This window comes from Melanotaenia boesemani, chromosome 10, assembly GCF_017639745.1.
Source record: "Melanotaenia boesemani isolate fMelBoe1 chromosome 10, fMelBoe1.pri, whole genome shotgun sequence".
NCBI classification, from domain to species: domain Eukaryota; kingdom Metazoa; phylum Chordata; class Actinopteri; order Atheriniformes; family Melanotaeniidae; genus Melanotaenia; species Melanotaenia boesemani.
In genome coordinates this window covers 34,319,691-34,336,932 of record NC_055691.1, presented here as the reverse complement: position 1 = coordinate 34,336,932, position 17,242 = coordinate 34,319,691, and the positions used below count along the sequence as shown (strand labels likewise).

Genomic DNA, 17,242 nt, shown 5'->3' with positions numbered 1-17,242 from the left:
AAATTAGAAACGCAAGACTCTGACTCTCTCCCTCTCTCTCTCTCTCTCTCTCTCTATATATATTGTATATTGTAATATAAATGAAAAGGAGGGAAATTGAAAAATAAATTGGGAACACTAATAGTGAACATAAATATACAGTATAATGTACTCATATATTTGAAATATTTCAGGTAGCTAAGCATAACAAGAACTAAACATTTGAATGGCATTGCTACTAAACCCAATAATACTTTTGTTTAGTCTGTGATACCCCACTGTGCAAGAAGCATTTAAGGCTTTTTAGTGAATGGTGTTGGGGTTTATTTACTTAAACAATTAAAATTTCTATCCTGGAGTGTAGGAGGAATACCTCAGTGGTAGAGCATTTGACTGCATACATGGATGCCCCCTGTGTACAGTTGTTTAGAGGGCAGAGGTGGGCTTGGGTCGGGAGGACCTGGGTTGAAGTCCCTGAGCTAGCAACAGAAATAAATGTAGACTTCTACATACACTGATTGATATTTTTGTAAAAACCCCAACTGGTCCCTGGGTGCCTGGGTCTGGCAGCCCCTTGCTTCTAGTACAGCAGCAAACAATCAAAGGTTAATTTATTCTTTCTACAAATGAATAAGGGTCACTATAATTTTTTTTTTATATATATATACTTTAATTTTCAGTATGCTCTTGACAACAAAAGTGCAGTGGACCTCATCCAGGTGTACAAGAGAACTGTTTATAAACCAGAAATAAAAAGAGTACAGTTTCAGGCTCCTGCTGTTAATGATATACTTATACTTATAAATGACTGTTTTACCTTTAAATATAAAGTTTAAAAAGCAAATAAACACCTTTTTAAATCAATTTTTTTTAAATATATAAATCTACATTTTCCGTTGTACGGAAATTAATCTTATTGTTCGATTCATACATTTTATATTGAAAATTCCAACCAGAAGTGCGGTTGTAAATTCTGTCGTCTTGGGTGACGGGATGAGGTTTACGACGCATCCACAGTGACGAGGACTATTTGCTAATCTTTGGATCTTGAAACCTTGGATATTTTTGGAAATCATGCAGAAATTCTGAAATGAGAGTGTGAGATGATATCACCTTCGGACGCGTGGATATACATCACTGCCCCTTTGATGAATACGTGCAGAACGGGTCTCAGGAATAGCTGCTGCTGCATTCATAAACACTTCTTTAGGACTCACAACAACCCCTGAGCTCTGTTTTGGGGTCACTAAACATCATATTTTACCGCTGTGCACGTGGATTGACCATGGCTGAAAAGGGTGACATGAACATAGATAGTTTGAGTGGAATTGCCAGGCTTCGAGAAGAGCACAAAAAGGTAATTTAAATAATTTACTAAACATGTTTTCCTCTGCAAGTGGAACCTCTGTTGCTAGCCGAGCCACCATCAGCTACTGGCCACGCGGCTGGGTCAGCTGGAGACTTTAAACCCAGAATGGGTCTGCTGGGTTTATGGCTGCTGGATTTATAGATGCACGTGCGCATTTTTTACCACATGTCGTCTTTTTAGGACAATAATTTTGTTTCTGTGATTCCGTTTTCGAGAAGCTTCCCTCTAGCAGCCACTCACGTGTCCAGTGCCTTTAACGTGGGGGGTGTGTTGGTTTAGTTTCGTTTCTTTAAACTTCTGACACTTTGCGGGACAGCTGAGCTTTAAACTTGGAGAAATGAAGACTTTCGTGAATTGTGGGCCAGTTAGCCAATGAAAGAAAAAGTCGAAGCGAATCCAACACGCCTGCGTCGCCCAGAAGTCCAATTTAAATAAATTCTTCCTTTTTTAAATTCTCCTTTGCAGACTAAACACTTCATCTGCCTCCGTTTATGTGACATTTCTGTTTTTGACTTCTTTAACATATTGTGTTTTTTTACATGCTTGTGAAGCTGGTTTTACTTTAAATTGATTGAAACTGACATTATTTATCCTGAAACAGGTGGTGATAGACTGTGAAAGTCGGATTCAGCACTGGTAAGCATAAACTAAAAAAGTTGAAATTGTAATATTTTTAGTGCTATGCAGGAGGTGAATTGGTTCAGATTCACTAAAGGTTTACCTGCTGTCAAAAACTGACTTGCATCTTAATGCACACAGTGTTTTGCAAAGATTTGTCATATTTTGTTTTATTTGATAAACGCATTACATCCATTTTACATTTCAGGCCTGCAAAATATTCTATAAAAGTTGGAGCAGGTGTGCCTCAGAGCCAGGATAACTGTGTTGTTATGTATTATATTCTAAATACACAAATTAAAACAGCTGATGTCAGCTGGTGGTTGTTGTAGTGAGAAAGAAAGGAGCAAGAATGGGGAGAGGATGGAAAGTCATTGAAATATTTAGAATGTTCATCAAAGAAAAAATGGAAAAGATTTGCATGTTTGTTTTTGTACATTGTACGTCATGATAAAACAATTCAAGGCATCTGGAGGAATTTTTTCACTCAGATCCTAAGCTGGTTACCAATGATACCTGATCCCTGACATGGCACAGTGAACTGTCCTCCATCAATGGCTGACAGGACCGCATGGGTAAAGGATTTGTGTGGGAAACCTTTGTCAAGCATTATAATATAGTTACATTCACTGATGCTTCTTAGAAGGCAGCAAACTGTTATGTAGTCAGACAAATCAGTATTCAGAATATGTTTTAATGGAAGAAATAAACTTTGTGCACTGGATCAAAGACAAAGGACGTCCAGAATGTCGTCAGCATCATGTGTAAAACACAGGCTCTGGTATAGTTTGATGTTGCACATGTGCAGCTGGCAAAGCTCATTATGCTTCTGTGATTGTGGCATTAATTCAGAAAAGTGCATTGACTTTCCAAAACATATCCTTCCTTAAAGGCATCTTTTCCAGAAACTTCTGTGTATTTTTAAAAAAGAACGCAAATCCACATTTTCACATATTACAAAGGCACGGCTGCAGAAGTAGTACAGGGACTGGACTGGGCAGTCTGTAGTCCTGGTCTGTAGTCCTGACCAGCCTTTAACCCTGACCAGCCTGTAGTCCTGACCAACTTGTAGTCCTGGCCTGTAGTCCTGGCCTGTAGTCCTGACCTGTAGTCCTGACCTGTAGTCCTGGCCTGTAGTCCTGGTCTGTAGTCTTGGCCTGTAGTCCTGGCATGTAGTCCTGGCCTTTAGTCCTGGCCTGTAGACCTGACCTGTAGTCCTGGCCTGTAGACCTGACCTGTAGTCCTGGCCTGTAGTCCTGGCCTGTAGACCTGACCTGTAGTCCTGGCCTGTAGACCTGACCTGTCCCCAACAGAGAATATGTGCATAGTTTTTTTTAAATGGAAAACATGACCACCTCCGTACCATTGCATACCAAGACAGGACAAGATAAGACAGGAAATGCATTGTTTCTTATCCTCAGTGCCAGAACATCTTTATGTGAGAAGGCGACATTTTAAATTGGAGAAATTTTACTAACACTGTACTTTATCAACTACACTTTTAAATGTGTTGCAGGCAAAACCTCAAATAAATGTTGTCTTCATGCAGTCATTCAAATAACTGTGAAACCAAGTGGGAAATTTGATATTTAATTTGACTTCACCTTATTTATTAATCACATTTTCCAATCATCCCAACTTTTTCAGATTTATATTTTCATTTATTTTACAAAAGTAAAGCTGTTTTTTATTCTGTTTCAGTCATTACACCCTTTCTCACGGTACCAGAATGCCACTGTGCAAACCTCCAAAACCTGGAGGCTGAGGCAGCTAAACAGAACTTTAACAGGATCTACTTTATTTTCTCTCCTCCTTTTACTTGTGATGCTGTGACATGTCAGTAATGAGACATTTAACATCAACAGCGTTAACAAAGTTTACAGAAAAGTGAATCCCAGTTCCAGCGTTTAATTTTAACCTCAATGGACCCAGAAATTGTTCTGATCCTAAAGGTGCTCTCAAAGCTTGTATTTCTGCTATCAGGAGCCATAAGTGGTGGAACACATGATGATAATTTACAGGAGCTTAATAACAGACTCCTGAACCCTTTAATCAGAAATAAGTGATTGGATGTTGCAGCGATTGTGCTGCTCTGATATTACATAAACACATCAGAGTTGTTCTTAGACAAATTACAGATACTGTTCAAGCACAGAGTCAGCCCCAAGTTTAGATTAAATTTGTATTCTGATCCACAGTTTTATTTAAATGATTGGATCTGTAGTAGGTCAACATCTGGTTGATTAAAGAGTTGGAGCTTTTTAATTTTATGTGCAAACATTCAGGTTGTTTGTTTTTTTCAGGGTTGGTAACGTGCTGGTTGGTATCCGTGTGGTCTTCTTATGGAGTACAGCACATTGTGATGCAAACACAAACAAGAAAAAACTAAACACACAAAGCTGTGCACTAACAAAACAGCTGGAATTGGTTCAGAGTAAAGGATGTCTCAGTATTTTCCAGACATTTTTCTTTGCTTCTTTTCATTGCATCTGTTTTATGTTCTCAGTTGGAGGGAAAACAGAAAAGGGATGGATTCAATGTTGTGATAAAGGGACTTGAGATGTGATATTTCAAGACAGAAGAGCTCTTTACTCATAGATTAAAGGTCCCATATTATGCAAAATTCACTTTTTAATGGTTTTGGAACAGTCATACTGGTCCCCCCGCATGTGTAGGAGACCCGTAAGTGTGAAACTCTTTCAGGCGCTCTCTCTCCCCCCTGCTCCACCTCTAGGGAAGTAAGCGCTGAAATGAGCTTGTTTGAAAGCGTGTACGTTATGACGTCATAAGGGACAATAACCACTCCCCACAGAGCAATGGACCCGTCTACCGGCTCTCAAAGCCCGCCCTCTAAAAATCACCTAGCGCCCAGTGTTTTTCCCTCTTCGGCAACCCTCGTTAGCGGACATGGCTAAGCGACAGAAGCACTGTTCTGTTTGTGGCTGCATAAATGAACACGAAAACGTTTTTTTACTTCCATCCACTGAACCCACGAGGACTGAGTGGATTAATTTTATTTTTGGAGGAAATGTACCCGTAAAACTTCCAAAGGTTTTGCATGTCTGTGGCCAGCATTTCAAAGAGGACTGTTTCAACAACATGGGGGCATGGAAAGCAGGCTTCGCCAACCGTTTGAAGCTGAAGCCAGGTTCAATACCAACTGTCCGTGACACAGCTGGAGAGGTAAGAGCTGGCAGTTATTTTATCGTTTCGGCCTTATTAGTCTGATAGCTTGAAAATATATTAACCTGTCAATCACCTCATGACGGGCGATGCGATGGGCGGAGCCAACAGCTGAGCTGCTCCACCAGGGTTCCGCCCACCATAAACGGCACATTTCTGAAGCTGCTAAAAAGAGGGAGGTGAAGAGAAGCCGCTGCACTCAAACTGAGGGTCGATTTGTCCATACCATGGCGGAAATATTTCATTTAGATATTAATGAATGGTCTCAGATTGGGAATAAAGTGTATAATATGGGACCTTTAAATGGAAATACAAACATGTGGACAAGTTTGTACATATGCTCGTATGAACACTTTATTAAGTGTATTTTGCTGGTACCGGGTTGGACCTGTTTTTGCTTTCAGAACTGCCTTAATTTTTGGTGCCATAGATTCAATATGGTGTTGGAAACCTTCCTCAGAGGTTTTCTCCATGTTGCCATGACAGCATCACACAGTTGCTGCAGGTTTGTCGGCTGCATCCATGATGAGAATCTCCCGTTCCACCACATCCTAAAGCTGCTCTGCTGGACTGAGATCTGGTGGCTGTGGAGGCCGTTGGAGTCCAGTGAACTCATCATCATGTTCTAGAAAGCAGGAGATGATCTGAGCTTTGTGACGTGGTAAATTATCCTGCTGGAAGTGGGATAAGGCAGGATGGATCCACGCTTGCATGTTGTTGCCACTAAATTCTGAGCCGACCATCTGAATGTGGAGCTGAAATGGAGACTCATCAAACCAGACAAAGATTTTTTCATCTTCTGTTGTCCAGTTTTGTGAGTTTTGTGAATTGTAGCCTCAGTTTCCTGCTTGTCTTGTTCACCTGCGGATTGGACGGATAGGTATTCAGTCTATGATTAACGTTAACAATGGTGCACAGTTGTGTTGTGAACATGAGTAGTTTCCATTGACCATGTGCAGCGAAAATTCCTGTCAATTCCCGTTGTACCCTTGACTGAGGATGAGCGGACAGATGGCAAGTTTGTTTTCTATAACACATTTAATGTACAAGACAATAAAAATGTTTTACATAAAAAATTTGAAGCATTATAGATGTTGCAAAGAAAACATTAAAAAGCAGTAAAAGGCAGCAACAAATAGCAAAAATCCCAATAAAATATTTAATTAAAATGAATAGAATCCACACAAGTTAAAAGTTAGCGTGCAGAAATGGCACATCACCTGTTTGCAGCATAAAAGCTAAATGCTGCTTCTCCATGTTAAGTCTGGACTCTGGTCTGGGCTAATTTACGAGAGTCTTTGGATCTAAGAGCCCTGCTTTATATTCTCTAAGTTTATATTCTCAGATGAGCTAAGCAGACAGAGATGAATGTTTTCTCGCATCAACTGCAAATATTTCCAGCCTTCTAAACGCTCAAAATTGTCTCAGACCATTTAATTGCAGGAACAGTAATACATATTTCATGTGGAGTTATGCATTAAAAGCAAAGTTTGCCAATGAAAAACTACCATGACAGTTTAGAATAATTTGTATCTGCGCACCAGAGTTGACCTAAATAAGCATGATCTTTCAAAGATGTATTTTAAACAAACATCTCTTCAAAAGCACACGTCTACCCCGCTCTCATCCAGTTATGTTGTATGATAAAACACCCTAGATTTAGATTAGATAAAATTAGAAAGTAATGGTCTCAGCTCCGTTAGTTGTAAGTTTCAAGGAATTTGTTTTCAGTTTCTAGCGTGTATGAACTTTTGTGTCTTTCCTTGGATGCAACATCCAAACTGTCCCTGTTCTTTGTTTTTTTTTTTTTACTTTCTCCTTGGAAACCAGGGTCATGTTGACAGATGAATAACTCTGCTATGATAACCTTTCAACTTTCCTTTGTGTGACCTGCAAAATGGCGGACGTGCACCAACCCCTATGTCAATAAAGGAATGAAAATGTTCTATACATCATTCTCATCTAAAGAATCTTAGCTTTCCAATGGTGTATAACGTGTGTAGGTACTTTGGCGGTATGCTGATTAAAATACGAATTTATTTGTCTGGTACCAACAAGTCAACGAGCAGCTGAGCAGATGTACCTAATAAAGTGGCCGGGAATTTATTAGGGAGCATCAGGTTCCCTTCAGTGGACGTACTGATCATGCAGGCGGGAGTTTGAGAAGTTGTTTCAGGGTGAATATTAGCTTTTACTTCAAGTGTTGAAATAAATACAGATTAAATGATGGTGCTTATTTGTCAGTTAGAATTTTATTTCTTTATTTTAACCAAAGTTTATAAAACTTCAATGTCAGACTCTCTTAAAGTGGCCGAGCATATCTTTGTAATAAGCACTCTAGTGTCTGTTTAGAAAAAAGGAGCCTTTGGAGACCCACACAGGTGATTTCACTGACTGCTGATTAGCGCTCTTGTAAAGACTCTGTGGGCTGTAATTGAAATCTTCCTCACTCTTCACTTCGTCTTGTTGGACCTATTAGGACGGGACAAATTGCACCTTTTATTATTCCAGTTCGTAAATTAATGGTGTGAATGTATTTAGTTTTATTCTGACTTGTTATAATAAATGGGTAACACGAATGTGGCAGTGTGCACAGAAACCGAGCGCTGAGGGGTTTTTTGTTTTTTTCAAAAGAAGGAGCAGAATGGAGTCATATAGTTGTAAATGGATGCATGTTAGTGTGGACTTTAAAGGAACAGCACACCGGTTTGAATAAGGTAGAAATCCTTTTCATGGCTAAAAGATGTGCTTTAATTACGACTGTGCTGTTAAAGCGTTGTGCACCAAGAGAGCGTGAATAAACCATCACCAAGCTGCATTATATTATTGTCATGCATGTACAACAGATTAAAAATGCCTAGTTAAACACTCACCGAAATTTATTTCCCTCTTTAATGATTGGATTTTAAATTTGTCAGTTTCAAACATTTAGAGTGTAACGTGGTGTGTAAATGGGATGGATGCTAAATGGGAAGGATAACTGGGATTCACAGTGGTACCTACTGCAGAAAAGGTAAGACCATTCTGGACAAGGCTGAAATGAGACGATGCTTTATATGTCCAAACCACAGCTGAGATGGAGGGGAGACTTTTTGACGGAGAAGTGGTGTAGTTGTAGAATAACATTTATTTTTTCTTCTGTTGATGAAAGCATCTCAGCTTTGTTTGTAATCTGGTGTGGAGGTTATGTTGCCTTTCTACAAATAAACAGCAGTGACATCTTGTGGTTACACCAGGATTTTCTTGTCATCAGATAAACAAGCATTTCTCCAGCATTTAGCAGCTGGTGATTGTTTCCAAAATATTTTCACCAGCAAATATTTAAGTCCAGAGGAGGAGCTGTGGTTTCAGTGATGATACTTTTTGTTTGACTTGCAGGATGAAGGTGTCAGGTGACTATGAAGCCCTAAATGATCGCCTCAAAACTCTTCCAGATCAGCTGTCTTACGACATCATGGTGAGTCCTAACCTTGTTTAAACAATTATTAAAAAGTTTATATCAGTTTGACAGAAACAAACTAAATATTTCCATCACAGAAAGTTTTATTTCCTGTTTGCTCTACTTTCACATTCACTTTCTACCACCTGCTTTCTTTGACCTATTTCTTTTTTTTTTTTTTTTTAATAAAATTCTTTTTTTTTTTCCTGTCCACTGCACCATGAACAGGTGCCATTTGGCCCTTTGGCCTTCATGCCTGGGAAGCTGGTGCACACCAACGAGGTCACAGTGCTGCTGGGTGACAACTGGTTTGCTAAGTGCTCTGCCAAGCAAGCTCAAAAGATTGTCGATCACAGGATGAAGCGTGAGTTTTGCCTCCTGTTGTCTGAAAAGGCCATTGTTTGATTTCTGAAGCGATGTGTCAACGCCGCGGCTCATCCAGCAGAGGGTAGTGGTGCATCACATCTAGATAGCTTGGAACAACTTTGTACTGCTGAGATTTAAAACAGCAGTTTGTTGTAACATAAATGCTTTTTACTCTAACAGGATTTTTTTTTTGGGTGGGGGTTATGCAGAATGTTTTATTTTACATGTGGTTAAAGGGTTGCAAGCTGCAGGGCATTTTGCTGTGCCAGTCCTACATTAATGGCTCACGGCTGTTGCTACGTTGGTTGTAAACTTGATGATAACAACTCATCCTTGTTTCTGTCCTGTGGACGAATCAAGTGCCATCTAACACGGCTCGTGTGCAGCCCCCCCCCCCCCCCCCCCCCACTCCACTCCACTACCCCCCTGTTTTAACCCTGCTGCTCAGTCTTGGTCTGAAAACCTCATATCAAGTCAAATAGGCCCAAGCAACAGTCTCTGATGTGAACATTATTAGAATGTGTAGTGAAGCAGAAATGTGCTGCCACAGCCCATCCATGCCCCCCCCTCCCCCGACCCTGCCCACCCTGCTATTACAGAGCTAAGTGCTGTGATACAAACATAGCTAGCTGAAATGTGTCAGACAGCGGCTGAGTTGTCAGGCCTTCTGTGTTTGACCTTTCTTCACTTCCAGTTGATGCACTGACTGGAGGGGCTCCCAATCGCCATGGAAACAAGGGCCCTCTGCTGCTATTAGTGAAAGGGCTTAATTGTTGTGAAGATTTAATGATCCGGAGTAGTATTCAGGGCAGAAGATATTATGAACTGTTTGTGTCATCATTTTTCTTTTTTTCTCTCTCTCTCCAACTTGTTTAGGATTTTAACTCCTTAGCAGCTGCTTGTCATTATGCTGAATGTTTTATTGATGTCTTTGTATTTGCTCGCTGCCAGTTTCTGCTCATTTTGTCCTGTCAGCCTGCCATCCTGAATGCTCTTATTCATGATAACGCATCTGTTTTCCACAGACGTGAAAAAAGAACTGGATGAATTGTCCATGACGATGAAAAGTTTTGAAGCAAGAGTTGGGTTTGCGAAGGATTTGGAAACCATGTTGGCCGTATGTTGCATTTCTTCAAGCTGTCTCACATAGAAAGTTGTGTAACACTTAAGGAGGACAAATGTATTGACTGTGGCATTCTTGTGCTTCAGAGAAAAGGGGACTATGTCGATATCAGAGAGGAGGTCGGAAACAATGACTCCGTTGTCACCAAAGGTATCTTTGTCAGCCTTTCTTCTGACCTCATTTCACTTCATCACAGCTTATGAGAAGGAAAAGAGAGCCATTAGTCCTGTGATGAATTCTGTGCCATAATTAGTGTTTTTTTTTTTGTTTGTTTGTTTTTTAATCATAAAGAGTGACTGAATTTCTTTTGTATCCTCAATGCTTTAACAGGAAAGCAAAGGATAGCTCACAAACCAAATTCTAAGCCTAAGGTGGATGCTGTACTTGGTCTCAAAGAGGAGGAAGAGGATGAAGGAGAGAGTGGAGATGGGGGAAGCAGGAAAGGCAACATGACTGAAGAGGAGTTGTGGGCTCGGTTGGACGAACTTGAGAGACTGGAGGAGCTACAAGATGAACAGGACAGGTATATAAGGACACATTTGCTAATTAGCCTCAGTAATAGTCATTTACTTCTAGAAAACTTAACTGTCATTTGGAAATGCTTTCCTTTAGGTTATCTGATAATACAGACATGAATGGGGAGGACACATCGTCCTCATCCTCAGAGGAAGAGAAGGAGGCAGATGCAGCACCTCCGTTAAATGGCCTGAGTTTGAAGCCAAGCTGGAGCTTAGTGTCTCAAAGTAAATCGGCCCTCACAGACCAGAAGGAGGAAGAAGACTACGAGGACGACAACGGTTTGCCCACCATTTTCTTCTCGCACACGGTCGAACCCAAAAAGGTTAGTATGATTAAAAAAATAAATAAGTTGAAATATTTGACAGATTGGATGTTAACTCTGCAGTGCATGTCGTGTTGGTGTGTATTTTGCTTTAGGTGAGAATAAACACAGGAAAAAACACCATGTTAAAGTTTAGTGAGAGGAAAGAGCAGAAGGAGCATTCAAAGAGGAAAAAGAAAAATGGCCACAGTAATGGACACTCCCATCATGAGCTCCACAGAATCACAACTCCAGCTGACATTTACAGGTAAACACATTCCTGCACCGCCCGGTTATTTAATCTGACAAAACTCTGCACCAAACTTATTTTGTTTTTTTTTTCTGTCTCTCTTTTGTCAGGTTGTTTGTGGATGTGAAGAACGGGGAGCCCATCCCCAGAAAGTCCATCCTGAAGTCACGTAGTCGGGAGAACAGCGTGTGCAGCGACACAAGCGAAAGCAGCACTGCTGACTTCGAAGAACGCAGAATGATTGGACGCAGCTTCAGCCACGATGAGACCACGCACAGCGACACCAGCGATGGCATTACAGAGGAAGACAGTCCAACTGCGGTGCCAGTGCAAACCTCCAGCAGATTTGAGGTAAAAGAAGACAGAGTTTTGTGTGTATAGACTTTAATTTCTTTAATGAGAAGAACTCTGCATTATACTCATGTAGCACTGGTTTACAAATGTAGTACATTAGATCAGTGCTTCCCAACATGGGGTCCACAAGGACCCGGTGTGATTTAAAATAAGTCCACGTCCACACTGAGATGAGTTGAGGTGTATTTGCTTAAGTTTATCATCATTTGGGTATTTTATCCACATGGAACCAGTGTTTTGGGAGCTTGAAAACACAAACTTTGCACCATTTCATTAATGAGACATGTCTGAGAAATGCCACAGTGCAGATGATTCGTCCTTATTTTGAAGATAAATAAATAAATAAGGCTATATGTTGGTAATTACCTTAACTTTGGTTTTATCAAAGGAAAGGAGTCAGCCAGAATCATCATTTATGGTGAGAAGCAGCTAATGAAAGCATTAAACCAGCATAAAACCAGCCATGGTTTCAGCAGGGGGCTGGCAGGGGGTCCGCAGCTTTTTGGTAGTTGCATGAAGGGGGTCCTCAGGGAAAATAGGTGGGGAACCACTGCATTAGAGTTTTTGATTACTTGTTTAGACCTGAAACTGACCAGAATGTGACCAAAGAATGAGTAAATAACAGCTACAAGAAGCAGTATGAGCTGTTACATAACAACACCGTTTATTTCCTGCTCTTTGTCTCTTCCTCAGGCATTTTCTGGCACAGTGATAGAAAAGGACCCGATGCCTTCAGCTGTCCCTCATCTGACCATCGTTCCACCAGCTCTTCCAACCATACTAGAGAGGAAACAGGAGGAGGTGGCGCCCGATGTCCCCCCGCCACAGCAGCCACCAAAAAGGGTGTCTAAGTTCAAAGCAGCCAGGCTGCAGCAAAAGTGACTTTGAAAGAAAAATTCTTCTTCAAGCCTTCCTTAATAAAACCGCACCATCTAGTCCTTTCTTTTGCTCGTCTTTCATCTGCTTACACCTCTAATCGCAAAGTTCCTTTCATTCATTATGTGAAAAACGTACAGTAGCAACGTTAGAAAAACCACCCTCGTGTGTGCTTTTTAAACAAGCTGCAGACACAGTTTAACATTGTTTTGTTCAGGTTTACACAGGTATCAGCTTTCTGTTGTCTGTCATAAGTTTGCCTGTCTGCTGCTCCCCCGTTGATCCATGCTGTTGCAAGGTGAGGTGAGACCGTAGGCTTTGCCGCATAGAACGAGTTGCCTTCTTTTTCTTTTCTTAGAATCAGGTGCTGTTAGATGTAATTTTACCTTCTTTTTTAACCTGCCTAATGAATGTATGTATTTTTGTGACCAGCTTTCTGTTAAGTAAAAATACTGATGAAAATTACATTGAAAATAAATGATTTTTAACCACAAGTCTTGATTTATTTTCACATAATGTTAAACATATACATATCTGCTGGGGAAGGACAAGTTAACTTCTTTTTATTATTATTATCTGAATATTTTAGAAACATGCTGAATCTCTTTTCTCCAATTTTTACATACTAGATGACAATAATTGTTATCAGTAAAGGCTTTTTTTTTCTTTTACTTGGAATACTTAAAGCACATAGTTTTTGCCCATTACCATATACTGACTGTGCTAATATTTGCATTTATGAATTATGGCTATTCCTAGAGAATTTTTTTTATTGTGCATTAAAATTTAAAAGCTTAAAGCATCAACTCAAATTGCAGCCGTACGCTCTGAGGGGGCAATAATGTTTCATCAAAGTAGGAAGCCAACTGAACATGATGCCCTCTCCAGTTTGTGAACTCAGTCAAACTGCTCCCTTAATGGGAGAATTAGAATTTTTGAGCCAAACGAATCAGTAGTGTTACAAACCCACTACCAAGATTTCAATGCAAATGGAAGTCTTACTAAAGACGAAAATCATACATTGCCTGGCCAAAAAAAGGTCACAGTAATATTTTTTTGGACCTCCTGTAGCTTTGATTACAGCAGCTTCTGTGTCATCGTCTCGACAAGCTTCTGAAATGTCATAAGGTTTATTCCATCCAGTGTTACATTATTTTTTCTCCAAGATCTTGTATTGATGATGGGACAGTCCAACCACTGTGCAAAGCCTTCTGAAGGTTCTCAATGGAATTCAGGTCTGGACTCTGTGATGGCCAGTCTATGTGTGGAAATGAAGTCTCCTGTTCCCTGAACCACTCTTTCATAATCTGAGCCCCATGAATCCTAACATTGTCATCTTAGAATATGGCCGTGTCAGCAGGAAAGATGGAATAACCTGTTAATTCAGTATATTCAGGTAGTCAGCTGACCTCATTCTTTAGACACATGATGTTGCTGAACCTAGACCTGAACCTAGACCTGACCAACTTCAGCAACCCCAGATCATTGACTGCCCCCATAGGCTTGTACAGTAGGCATGATGGCTACATCAGTTCATCGGCCTCTCTTCTTACCCTGATGCTCCATCACTCTGGAACAGGGTAAATCTGGACTCATCAGACCACATGACCTTCTTCCATTGCTCCAGAGTCTGACCTTTATGCTCCCTAGCAACCTGAAGCCTTGTTCTCTGGTTAGTCTCACTGATTAGTGCTTTTCTTATGGCTACACAGCTGTTCGGTCCCTTGAGTTCCTTCACATTGTTCATGTGGAAATGTTCTTCATTTCACTATTAAACAAAGTCCTGAGTTCTACTGCTGTTTTTTTTCCCATATGGTTCCACCAAACGTTTAAGCAGTCACCATCATTCAGGATGTTTTTCTGACTACATTTCTTCCTGGAAGACGATGGTTCCCCACTATCCTTCCAGTTTTTAATGATGTGTTGGACAGTTTTAACCCAGTTTTAGTAGTTTCTGCATCTCCTTACATGTTTTCTCTGTGTGATGTGAATGATCTGACCCTTCTTAAACAGACTAACACCTTTTCCAAAAGATGTGTTTTTCCACATGGTTGTTTAAGAAATGAGAAGCTGCTCATTACATCAGGAAGCTGCAGGAATTATCCAATAGGAGCTCCAACCTATTTGCTTAGTTAAATCCAGGTGGCCACTTTTCTTTGGCCGGGTTGTGTATCTTCATAACAGTGTCCAGCAGTTTTGCTCTTTGAATGTCGTAATTACTTTCTACAGCTGATGTGTGCTACAGACGTCAGACTGCTTGACATTACTCAACATATTGACTGTATTAATAGTTTTGGCCCTGAATAGAAAAATTTCATTTACTGAATTCATAATATCAGCAAAAATGAATGCAAATTGACTTGTTGAGTTTGCAACATTATGAATTTTTAATTAAGTGTTCAAGGTTACTGAACCCAAGAAAAGATATTTTTTAAAAAAGACATGAAATATGCAACAATACAAACTCCAAATCTGAATCAGACATCCAATTTGATAATGCCGAACGCACATTTACCCCACCCTTTCTATGTGAAACACTCATCTATCACTGCATTATGTGCTTACTCTAGTTTTTAAATTCAGACGTTTCTAATGAGACCAGGTCTTACAGAAAAAAAACTTTTCTCAAAGACCACACCATTTGTCTCAAACATTGTTGACTGACTTTTCAATAATGATATACTTCAGGTTATTGAATCTATTCCTGATTTAATGGAAACACCAGTAGACGCGCTGATGTCCTGTTTGTGTAGCTTACCACAGTGTAGCTGTTGACCACATGCGACTCGATCAATCTGGTTGTTTTACTGCAGGCAGGGTCCTCTGTTCCTTTTGAGCTTTATTTATTCTAAACTTACTGTAGTTGGTTTCTTTCTGATGATAGGAGCATTTTCCAGAAAGACTGTGGCTTATCTGTGAGAGTCTTTACCAACACACTCCTTTCCCTTTTTTGCCTCATTTAGTAGGCGTGTCCTACAAGTATAATTTCAGTTGGCTCCAGGTCAACCTGAGGCTCTTTAAATGTCCACTGTGGTGTTTCTCCACAATCTGCACCAGCTGTACCTTCACACACAAGGTCTGGGAGCATCTCAACAGTTTTATCTTTGTGAAATATCTTCTTTGAAACACTGAGATCATCGATTTTAAGATTCTTTTCTGCTATCCCTGTAGTCCTTAGCTTTGTCTGGTGTTTTGGTGTCTTTGCCAGTGAGAACAAACCCAGCAGGCTAGATTAGGTAGATCAGCCTTTTTTTAGTATTGGTTTATTTGCATTAATTCTTGACACTATTTTAAACTCTGGTTACAAGTAATGAATGCTAATAATCTTGATGATGATTTGTAAATGAAGAGGAAAACATATTTATTTGACCATAATTTTATTATATATTTAAAACTAAGCAAATGCATAACATTTATTTGTTTCTCAGGAAGTTTTTAAAGATCCAAACTTGGCTTAAGCAATCTTTTTTTTTTATTTATTTATGGTTTATTTGACAGTTTACAGTATCTGCAATCACTTCCATCAGTTAGTTAAGATAAATATGCAAGTGAGGGGGGGGGGGGGGGGGGGGGGGGTATTCTCTTTTTACTGGATCTCAAAAGGTCATCATGTTGGGCCTAACTGTATTTTTATCTGTTCTTTTGAATTTTAGCACACCAAATTATACACACCACTATTCTTCTGAGTTAATTAAAGCTATGGCTTATAAGTTTAAGGGCTATCACTCCCTATTTAGTTAAATGGTAGAAGTGCTAGTTTCTGATAAGACACTTAAACAGGTTCTGAGGTGAGTCCCTGTCTCTTACCCTCTCAGGATTATTTCTCCAATATGAAAATCCAGGTAGCATGAGACAGATTAAGCAACGCTTAACATGCAACGTTGTATTGGTGAGCAACAGATCAATGGACTTATGTGGGTTAAGCTGTGATGGTATATGCTAGAACATAGCAGAACTACATTTCAAAGAAATCTAGCATCCTAACTATTTAATGAGCCGGAACACACTCAAGATCTACATTTCAGGGATTAAGAGGGATTTAAAGAGTTGTGTGATGAAGGAGTCAAGCAGGTATTGTTGTCCAGACAGGTGTTCGGGCCTGAAAGGTGGGGGGTGGGGGGGTTGCAATTGGCTCCAAATAGAAGAAAGGATTAAACAGCAGCCAGTATATCTGCTGCTGTGACACTTAAACATTTTATATTACACTCATGGTTTTTACTGGATCTCACTTATTCCACTGATAAAGGTGAAAATTAGATGGAAGAAACAAATGTTCAAAAGTAATTTTGTGACATGATTTTCACACTGTTTCCATCTACCAGTTTCTCCTCAAATTACATTTTTATTTGTGTCTATTATTAACAAAATAACTGTTGATGTTTCCTCAAATGCTGTAAAAACTGAATCAATTAGTCATCAATGTACAAGTTAAACAAAACTAAGAAAGAAAAACTACAACTCATTCAAAGGATTTGTCAACATTATGATCGTGTATAATCAAGTCGTCCTTTCTATGAACCTTACTAAGGTAGAATAGGTAATGTACTTTTGGAGTTTTAGGTTTGTAATTGGCATTTTTTAATACTTTATAGTACGATGCAAAAATCTTCAGCCATTTGTGTTTTGCTTCAAATGAGCCAGACTTTCTTGGAATCTTTTAAAGACATCTTGAGTCATAGTTCTTCAGGCTTTCTCAAGGTCTTTCAAAGGTTTTCTTTAGATGTTTGCTGTTTATTCATGAATTATCAGTCCAGTACTTGTACCTGACCAGACAATTTTTTTTTCATTGGTAGCCACTTAACTCTTAACTATGAACCATTCAAACATAAAAAAGGGCGCCCAACTCAAAACAGTGTTGTGGCAAC

At 39.7% G+C, this 17,242-nt stretch overlaps 1 protein-coding gene across 1 annotated transcript; it reads left to right on the top strand.

The window, feature by feature from the left end:
* The first annotated feature begins 960 nt into the window (after positions 1-960).
* On the top strand, positions 961-12,864 carry uri1 (URI1 prefoldin like chaperone). Its single transcript, XM_041997724.1, has 11 exons — positions 961-1,336; positions 1,950-1,984; positions 8,528-8,606; positions 8,817-8,952; positions 9,980-10,071; positions 10,164-10,227; positions 10,408-10,600; positions 10,690-10,918; positions 11,014-11,165; positions 11,258-11,498; positions 12,195-12,864. The coding sequence occupies exons 1-11, from the start codon at positions 1,265-1,267 to the stop codon at positions 12,381-12,383; spliced, it is 1,482 nt and encodes a 493-aa protein (XP_041853658.1). The 5' UTR covers positions 961-1,264; the 3' UTR covers positions 12,384-12,864.
* Positions 12,865-17,242: the final 4,378 nt, after the last annotated feature.

What these genes read in the sequence shown, in the direction of transcription:
- uri1 (XM_041997724.1), top strand. Translation starts at nt 1,265, where the DNA reads ATGGCTGAAAAGGGTGACATGAACATAGATAGTTTGAGTGGAATTGCC. An exon ending in AGCTGTCTTACGACATCATG is followed by an intron (nt 8,607 to 8,816) that starts GTGAGTCCTAAC and finishes CACCATGAACAG; the next exon opens with GTGCCATTTGGCCCTTTGGC. An exon ending in ACACGGTCGAACCCAAAAAG is followed by an intron (nt 10,919 to 11,013) that starts GTTAGTATGATT and finishes ATTTTGCTTTAG; the next exon opens with GTGAGAATAAACACAGGAAA.